At 56.7% G+C, this 9,181-nt stretch overlaps 1 protein-coding gene across 4 annotated transcripts in view; it reads left to right on the top strand.

Annotated features, from left to right (window-relative positions):
* MLLT6 (MLLT6, PHD finger containing) overlaps nt 1–9,181 on the top strand; it is a 46,136-nt gene that overhangs the window by 10,739 nt on the left and 26,216 nt on the right. For all 4 annotated transcript variants that reach the window (XM_021378132.1, XM_021378133.1, XM_021378134.1 and 1 more), the window contains exon 7: nt 6,727–6,828. In XM_021378132.1, coding sequence (XP_021233807.1) covers nt 6,727–6,828 — 102 coding nt within the window. The remainder of the gene's footprint in view (nt 1–6,726; nt 6,829–9,181) is intronic.

The following is a 9,181-nucleotide window of genomic DNA, read 5'->3' on the forward strand; positions in this document are numbered from 1 at the left end:
GGGCTGGCTCCTCAGGTGGGCTCTGCAAAGAGCTGTACGCTCAGGGATCCGAAGCGCGGCTGTGCTTTACAGCGTGAACGCAGAAATGCGTGTGCAAACAGAGCAGAGCAGGCGTGGGGCATGGGAAACCAGGTTGTGTGCTGGGATTGTACCGGTGGTGTCCGGGCGGAGCACGCCCGTGAAACGTGCAGCTTTCCCAGCTCTGCGTTATGGCAGGTTGACCTTGTGCTGTGGTTTCCAGCTGCAGGGCTGGTCTCCGCAAGTACTTTGAGCTGTGGTCTCAAAGGCAGCAGCTCCATAAACTGGAGGGCATCGTCCTCAGCCCCCAGCTTCCAAGTTGTAGGGGACAGATTAGCAAACTACAATTAGGCCAGCGGCTTAATTGTCGTCGGTGACAACAGTTGCTAGAACAGAGGTCGTGCTCTGTTACTCCGGTGAGCCACCTGCTTGAAGTCTACTCCTGCAAATAATTTACATTTGCTAAACAAGTATTTAGAAGGGCGCTGCGTGCCAGATCTGATTAGCGTTGTTTGTTTAACTGTGCTGGTGAAGGTGTGCTCCTCAAAATCGCTGCGGCCTTACGGGCCGTGTTAACAGCGCGCCGGGGTTCATCATTAACCAGCTGACCCACGTGATGGAGCCTTGCATTTCAAGGAGAAACAGCAGCGAGCGTGGAGGGCAGAATCCCAGCAGAGCCCTGGCTTCCCCCCTTTGCCCCCCACCCATCCAAAGCAGGGGTGTAGAATCTGAAGTGGAAATAATGTGTTGGGGGAGGGGGGAGCGCTTGCAGTGCTGCCAGTTTTTAATACGGTACGGGCCGGGTCCTGGTTGTTGATTGGAAAAAGCCTGGAATTCCTGCAGCGAACAACTCGTGCACGTTTTTTGCACGAATGCGCGCTGCTGTGACACGGGGACCCCGCGGAAATCGTGGCGTGAGTTCTTGAAGCCCTGCCCTGGGCTCCGGGCCGCCCGCTTTTCTTTACGCGCGCCTTCCCGTCTGGTTGCAGCAGGCATCCTCAGCATGAATTAATGATGATGAGTGGGTAATCACGGTGACCCACATCCAGCAGCAGCCCGACGACGTGCCGGTGGGTTGTGTGTGGCCGGAGCCTGGTGGATCCCAGCCCAGTTTCCAGGGGACGTCCAGGCTTTCAGAAGCAATGTGGCCGTGGGTAATGCCTGCTGGCACCCTCCCTGCAGCTCAGCTGAGAGCCCGTGAGCCGTGCGGGCAGGAAAACCGTCTCCCTCTTTATTTACAGAGGTTATCCTTCAATATCCAGCTTGAAACGCTGCCCACCGTGCCCATGAGGTGGTTGGGAAGCTTGCCCAAACCTACCTGCCGTGTGTGCAAACAAGGCAAGCCTCACTTCCCAGGTCTGCACGTAGCCGGGGACGCCAAGCCAGTAAATTTCCGACTGGCGACGAGGCTCCGGCATATTGGGAGTGTTTACTCCTCGTGTGTGCTCAGCTGCTGAGAGGGGAGGAGGAAGGAGGAGAAAGAGCATCTGTGCATGGGCCGGGAGCTTGGCACGGGGCGAAGCGCTGCGCTGGAACGCGCTATTTTTAGGCAGCGAGCAGGCGGAGGGGTGGCGAGAGGGCAGGGCCGGGTGATGGGCGGCAGCTGGGGAGCGCCGGGCTGTAATTATGACTGACAGTGCAAGGTTTGGGCTGGCAGAGTGTCGGTGTGCTTGCACAGCCTCTGGCGGCGGGGTGCAGGCTGGCGGGTCGGGCGAGCAGCGCCGCTTTGCTGGCTCGGAAAGCAGGTCAGCGCCAGGGGGAAGCAAAAGCAGGAGGACTGGGGCTTTATTTATAGCTTCCCGGTGGTGCTTGCCACTATTGTTGGCCTCCGGGCTCCTTGCAAAGCGTGCAGAGTGCGTCTCGCTGCTGCGGGTGCGGTGAGGCCCTGGCGGGGCTGGGAGCGCTCGGTGCAGCCACGGTGCAAGGGCAGAATCTTCTGCATCCCCGTGGGGAGGGCAGGCAGCACGGAGAGGGGCTGCAGGTGCAGAGCAGCGGTGCCTGGGGGTTGTAAGGGCGCTTGGAAGGGAGGGTGGAGGGAGGCAGCGTGGGCACACGGTGCCCAAACTGGGGCTGAGCCCGAAGAGGGGCTGAACCCAAATGGGCTCAACCCAAATTGGGTGTGAACCATCGCTTCCCACGGAGTTTTGGAGTACATGGCATGCAGCGCATGATCTAATCGCATGTGTTGCAGGGGAGCTGGGCGTGCTGCTGCACTGAGCTGCTGCAGAACAGCTTTGTCCTGAGCCTGTCCACCTGCACGGCCGGCTGGTCCCATCCTGCACGGCTGGAGGTGATGCTGAATGCTCCCTGCACAGCAGAGTGTGCGAGCTCCGGGCTGCAGGTGCTCTGCATGAAGCCCAGTGCCCCATCCCAGCGCAGGGCTCTGGCTGCCTACTTGGGTTTTGGAGGAGAGCAAAGCGAGGAGCACCACACTGAGCCCCGTGGCTTCAGTGGGAGCTGTACGACAGCACAGAGTTGGGCCTTGGACTCCTGAGCCCCGCTGTGAAGCAGCTTGGTGTTTGTGAAGAATCTTGTTCTCTGCAGGACAAGGGATGATTGTGATGTGGGACTGCAAGCCAGCACCAGGATCCCCCGCCCCTCGCAGGCGCTGATGGTACCAACCCGAGCATTTCCTTCTGTGCTGTCCTGAGAATGGGAAAGCTCCAGGCCTTGGGTTTTCCTCGGAACATGCCAGGCGTTAGAAAAAAGAGCCCCATTTATTTCCTTGGGGTTGGCACTGCCATGTGCGCGCTCTGCCCTGCGGGAGCCTTTGCAGAGCTTGTTTAAAAAAGAGAAAGAAGAAAGAAAGGAAGAAAGAAAGGAAGAAAGGGAGAAGGAAAGGAGGAAAGGAAGAAGGAAAGGAGGAAAGGAAGAAGGAAAGGAGGAAAGGAAGGAGGAAAGGAAGAAGGAAAGGAAGGAGGAAAGGAAGGAGGAAAGGAAGGAAGGAAAGGAAGAAGGAAAGGAAGAAGGAAAGGAAGAAGGAAAGGAAGGAAGAAAGAGATAAAGAAAGAAATAAAGAGAAAATGAAAGTAAGAAAGAGAGAAAAAGAAGGAAAGAAAGAAAACAACAGCTAAACACCAAGAAAAGGCCGGTTAACACACAGGAGTTGAATGAAGTGCAGATGTTCTGTCACCTATATTGTCTGCTGGAAACGCACAGAAAAAATAAATTACCGTGCTCCGTGGAACGTAGTTTGTCCCGCCAGGAGCAGATGAGAGCACAGGAACAATACAAGAATTTAAGGCATAAACTCCTTGAGCCGAGATCCTCATGCAGTGCTGTTCTTACCGAACACCTGGAACCCGTGAGCAAAACTAGGGGACTTTTAGTTTGAATGTGGGACATCATTGTGAGAGGAAAAATCCCCGTCCTGGAGACTGGTAGTGACGTAGGAAAGAGAGGCAGAGATTGGAGCAAGGAAACCCACCTGCAGCTGTGCTGCAGGGCTGGGGATGGAGCGGTTCTGCACAGTCCTGACACGTGGTGAGCTCCTCAACTGCTTCCCTCGCTGCAGGGTGGGAGCCCAGGACCGTGGCTGTGCTGCTTCCTTCTCCCTGCAGCCCCTGGAACCATTGGGTTCGTGATGGAGGTCCATCCAAAGCGCTTGGAGCTTCGTTTCCATGCAGGCACTGAAATGCAAAGCCGACGCTTTTTCCAGTTGGGATGCAGATGCAAGACCGGTACGGTCTTTTGGGGGAGGAGCACTGAACCTCAGTCTGCTCTGATCTAGCAGAGGAGCCTTGTTTCATAGCATCCTTGATTGGCTTTCTGGGGCCTCTTGTGATGCAAGTTGGGGATTGTGGGAGGGAGTTCGGTGCCCCTCTGCCCAGTGCCTTCCTCCTCACTGCGGCTGCCATGGCTGCAGCCCAGAGCTGGGTGTCCTCCTCCTCCTCCTCCTCCTCCGGGCAGGGAGTTCAGAGAGCCTGGGAAAGAGGGAGGGAGCAGCAGAGCCCACTTGGCTCTTCCCAGCTCCTGGCTCTGCCCTCCCTCCTTCCCTGCCCGGTTGACTTTTAACGATCCAATTGCCGGTGTCCAGCAGATGAGAAGAGGGGGCTCTGGAAAGGGGAGCCAGCAGTGGGGGGAGCAGGAGGAACTGTGCACGGCCCTTTTTGGCAGCGAGAGATCCTGTTTCATTCCTTCCGTGCTGGCTGAGCTCAAGGGGAGATCGCGTTGCTGGCATGCCCCTGGTGCGGCCGTGCTCCCCCTCCCCACAGCCTGGCCTGCCCCGTGCCCGCATGCCAAGCTCCAGCTGCTCATCCCTGTGCAGGGAGAGCTTGTTTTCCATGAATTTCGTTGCTGGGGCAGGTTCGTGCTCCCTGCAGACTGCAGCTCGCCCAGCATGCTGGGAGCACCCAGCAGCTGCAAGGCAGGGCTCAGCTTTGGCTTGCGAAGATGGGATGTGGGCAGTGAGAGGTTTCCTGCACGCTGTGCTTCCCCTTTTTCTCCTCCTCCTCCTCCCCTGGATTCTGCTTCACGGCACAGCCACACAGGTCTGGAAGGTTTCCTGGAAAGGTTTCCAGAGGAGTGCTGGGGAGGTGAGGTGCTGAGCAGAGCAGAGCCGGGTGCAGAGCAGGGGCTCGAGAGGCAGGGGATGGTGCTGCTGCCCTCTGCTCCTCCTGCCCTCCCTTCTTTGCACCCTGCGGCTCTGGCAGGAAGTATTTGGAGCCTTCCAGTTCCTGGAGAGAACCCACAGCCGCCGGGGGAGGCCTGAGTTGCCTTAGTGCATGTCAGCATGCAGCCAGGAGCTGTTTCCATCCCGGTGCCCCGGTCTCTGTGGGCATCACCATCCCACCAGCACCTCGCTCCGCCCACCCGCTGGGCCACAGTGCTAATTACCGTGCCCATTTAACACGGGGCACCGCATTGCTCCGCTCCTCGTGGGGCTGCGGTGGCAGAGCACGACGGCCGCTCTCTGCGGGGCAGATCTCCTGCAGTCGGTGCACAGTTGCTCAGCACGTGGAGCCAGGGCCAGATCTTCAAAAGAGCTCCGTGCCCGGCATTTATTTTTTTGGAGGACGCGTTCGTTTATTCAAGCATCTGAATGGGAGCTGAAGCGTTCCAGAAATCTGGTCCCTATTGTGCAGGCAGGGCTCTTGCTGAATATGTACATATGTATGCACTCCTACGGAGAAGCAGAGCGCTGCTCAGTTGGCTGCTGCAGACTCTGCGCTGCTGACAGCGAGGGGAGGTTGTTCAGCCAGGAGACGGCCAGGATTTCGAAGCTGGAGGATGCGAGCTTGGCTCTTAGCATCACACTGACACTGTGGGAGGTTTTGTGGCTCACGGTGGTGACTGTCAGGACATTCCTGCCCTTCCCCGTGTGGGTGTGTGTAGGTGCATAGGCTCAATGCCATAGCCGGCATGGAAATGGCTTCGCTCTCTCTCTTGTCCCATCGTGGCTGTGAATGTGAAGTGAAATGATTCCAGCTCTGTCTTCTTGGCACTGATGGCATCATGCCGTGTCCCCCCCCCCCCCCCCCGCTGCACCTCCATGGCTGAAATGCATTCGGGGGTCTGAAAGCGAGGGGATGAGCTCTGTGCTGTGGGGAGGTGTGTGGCTCCTGCCTCCATTTCCGTGGCTCTGGCAGAGTGTGCAGGCTTGAGAGCACGCATCCAGGTGGGGCTGGGATCCCCAGCTTCTCCTTCTGAATTTTGGAGTGACTTTCCATGAAACCATCACAAGTTCTCTCACCCCATGCGCCCTCACTTCCCAAGTTGTGGAATGAGATGCAGATATGAGAAAGCTCTCTTGAGCTCCTCGGAACTCTGCCGTGTGCTGTCAAGTGAATGCAAACAGTTGCTGCTGCATCCCAGCCCTGGCATGCAGCATCCCATCCCTGGCATTGTGTGCTGGCAGCGGTAGCCTGGGGCTCTGCCTGCATGAGGAAGCAATCTCCATCTTTCTGGAGAGTCACTCCCATGTGTCTGCTGTGTTCTGAACGCATTCCTGAAGTGAGGACTTCAGCTCCTGGGGTTAAACAGCCGTGTGGTGGAGTGGGAGCGTGGTTACAGCCCATCCTCAAGATGATAGAAGCAGGGTGGGCAGGACTTGGTGTTTCTCAGACCGTGATTTTTCCTTGGTTTGCAGTTAGAAGAATCCCATCTTTCTGGGGTTTTAGCGAGGGAACAAACCCACAGGACGGAGGAATCAATCTGAATAGTCTGGCTGCGGTTAGATGGGCCCAGAGCAGCTGTTCTCTGCTGGGAGGGGGGGTGGGAGGGGATCTCTGGGTCGGCGTGTTCCTGAGGTCTCCACTGAGCGAGCTCTTTACCTGCGCGCGTGCGATGCGTGCCGAGGTCAGGACCCTCCCATTGGCTGCACAGGGTGGATCTGAGGGACCTTCCAAGGAGGTGGAGAGCGAGGGTAAGGGGGGAAATAGCAAGAGGAAAGCTCAGGTTTCTTGAAATCAGGCAGAGCTCGTTAAATCCTTCCCTATCTTCTCAGCCATGAACTGATTCGGGGGCTTCTGTTGATATTCTGCGCTCCAGATGTTGGCTGCAGCTGGAGTAGAGATAGTGGGACACTCCCAGAAGCTGGGGAGTGGGGGAAGGGACCCTGGGCTCTTGTGGATGGGTGGGGAAGGAAAGAGGAATATGAATGTATGGTTGTAAATCCACCCCTACACACCCTCCTTTCTTTTCCCTTACAACCGCTATTCTCCGCAGAGGAAAAGTCAGCCTTCCAGTACTCTCTGATTTCTTTTGCAGAGTCGTAAGGACAAAGAAAGACCGAAACAGAAGCACAAAAAACGGCCGGAATCTCCCACCAGCCTTCCTCCACCCTCGGTGCCCTCGGTCGCTGCGGAAAAGGTACGGAGCGAGCCCACGGGATGCGAGCGCTGGGGGAGGAGGGAGGGAGGGGAGGGGAGGGGAGGGGAGGGGGGAAGATCAGCGCCGGCGCTCCTAGGAGGTGGGAAGGAGGAGGATGCAGAGGGGCAGAGGAAGAGCTTTTGGCCCTTGCTTTGTGGTTCCTGATTCGCCACGTTCTCGCTGGCTGTGCCTGGCTCCCCAGCTCGGTGCCCGGGTTTCTGTCGGCGCTGACGGCGCGGTGATGGAGCCCCGCTCCCGAGTGATTGAGCTGGAAGTGCCAGCCCGTTCTGCAGCAGATGTTCAGATTTAAAGCCCTCGCAGAACAGATAAATAGCCACGATTTGGCCTCTCCTGCTGCCCCGCTGTAAACAGCTCCGGCAGGTAGGTGAGCGAGGCAAGGCTTAGGGGAGGAGCTGTTATCCTTTCTTAGTCAGGGTCCTTCTGGGTTAGGATTGAGGAGGATTTGCTGCGTGGGGCCAAGCCTGGAGCAGGGAGGAGATGCAGGTTCGAGCTGAGATGGCAAGGCCGGTCTGCAGGGTCTCAGGCTGGGAGACACAGAGGGCTGCAGCAGGATGGAATGGAGGAGCAGCTTCTGAGCTTCAGTCACTCTTGGTTTTCCTGGACCCGCATGAAGGAGCTCAGCTCTGGCTTTGGGGAGCAGCAGATTCACCCGGTTAACGGAGCTGACAGGAGCCCGTGGCCTAAGAAGATTATTTTCCAGCTAAACTGAAATCCAAAACCTGACTCTGGGCCAGCTAGAGCGGTGGCAGACAATCACCCACTGTCTCCTCGAAGCCCTGCCAGACCTTTATAAATAAGGAGGGAAGGGTGAATGCAGTTTATCAGGGAGCTTTCAACTCTTTGTAAGCTAAAATTCAGGGGATGACTGTCGCTGCGCTTGAGTGACAGGGTTTTAGTGTTTCCCGAGGGAGTTATTATTAATCCTCATAACAGAGAGTGCATTTCCCTTGCTTTTTGTGTGTGTGTGTGTGTGCAGAGTTTCTCAAAGCATTGTTCAAACTCTGTTACCCAAAGCGCCCGCTCTGGATCGAATGTGTGAGGCTTCCTGGATGCTTGCACCAATGCAGCGTGGCAGTCATCAGACTGATGTAAAACCTTGAGACACGTCGCTATAATATGTCCAAACAGGTTTCCTCTTTGGAGCCCAAGCCATCATTGGCCTTTTTAGGTGTTGGATAGTACTGCTCATCCCAGCAGAGTGGTAGTGGGGAGCGGATGGGGTACGTGCAGCAAACCAGAAGCTGACACTGGTGGTGTGTCAATGCAGAAGAGCACAGTGGTGCGTCCCACTTCCCCATTTCCCCAGGCAGCCTGGCCTCTCCTTCCCATCTTCCTTTAATTTTGCAGTCCAGATTTATTTTTCCGTTCCAATTTTCACCTGCTGCCTTGTCCACCCCGTGCTCCCCTCTTGAACCACTTAGCTGTGAAGATGCTTTGATGTGGTTTCAGTCTTCCTCTTGAAATCAGTTGTGTTAGACCTCTGACTTCTGCCAGGCTTCTGAACGTCTCATGAAGTGCTTCCCTGCGTCTTCTAGGAATCTGAATACCATTCATATCTGTTGCTTGGACCCAACCAAGCTTCTGTGCTGTCAGTGCCTTGCTCTGCTTGGGCGGTGAACATGCTGAAGCACAGAGGTGACCTCAGCTCTCATGCACACTGGAAACTGAAAGGAGAGTTTGAGCTCCCAGCGTGGAAATGACTTCATGACACCTCTTCTGAGCCCTCCTCCTGCCTCCGAGAAGTGTCCTTGGGCGCTGTGGACGGCATTGCTCTCAGAGAGGGGCAGATCTTGGGGCACAGGAGCATCCCCATGAGAGCAGATGGAATGAAAATCCCACAGAGGTGCTCGTGGGTGGGGCTGGGGGGATGCTTTTGCAGGGGGTGGGTTGTAAGGAGTGGGTTTGTGCGAGGTGTAGGCTCTCATTCGTGGTTGTGCTGGTCGCTTGCAGCTCCTGCAGGCTTTTGGGGGAGTGGGAGAGAGGCCGAGAACATCCCCCATCTCTGTGCAGTGCTCTCTGGCTGTGTTAGTTTCTAGACATTTCATGCTGCCCATCCAAAACCTCCAAAACGCTGCCAGCTCGTTACGCTTTGGAAAAAGCCTCTTGGAAAGATGGCATTCGCAGGGTGAGCTCGGGGCAGAGGAGGGTTTCTTGCCAGCGGAGCGGCGGTGCAGCTCACCAGCAAACCTTGGCAGTGCCTGGGCTCTGCCAGACGCATCCAGCAGCAGTCTGTGCTCTCAGGGTCGGTGTGTGTGTGTAGCTGGGGCTCGGTGCTGGCTGCGTGGGTTATCCAGCACACCAAGCAGCACGCTGCAAGCCCTCACCTCCCCCT

This window comes from Numida meleagris, chromosome 26 (genome assembly GCF_002078875.1).
Source record: "Numida meleagris isolate 19003 breed g44 Domestic line chromosome 26, NumMel1.0, whole genome shotgun sequence".
Taxonomy (NCBI): Eukaryota; Metazoa; Chordata; class Aves; order Galliformes; family Numididae; genus Numida; species Numida meleagris.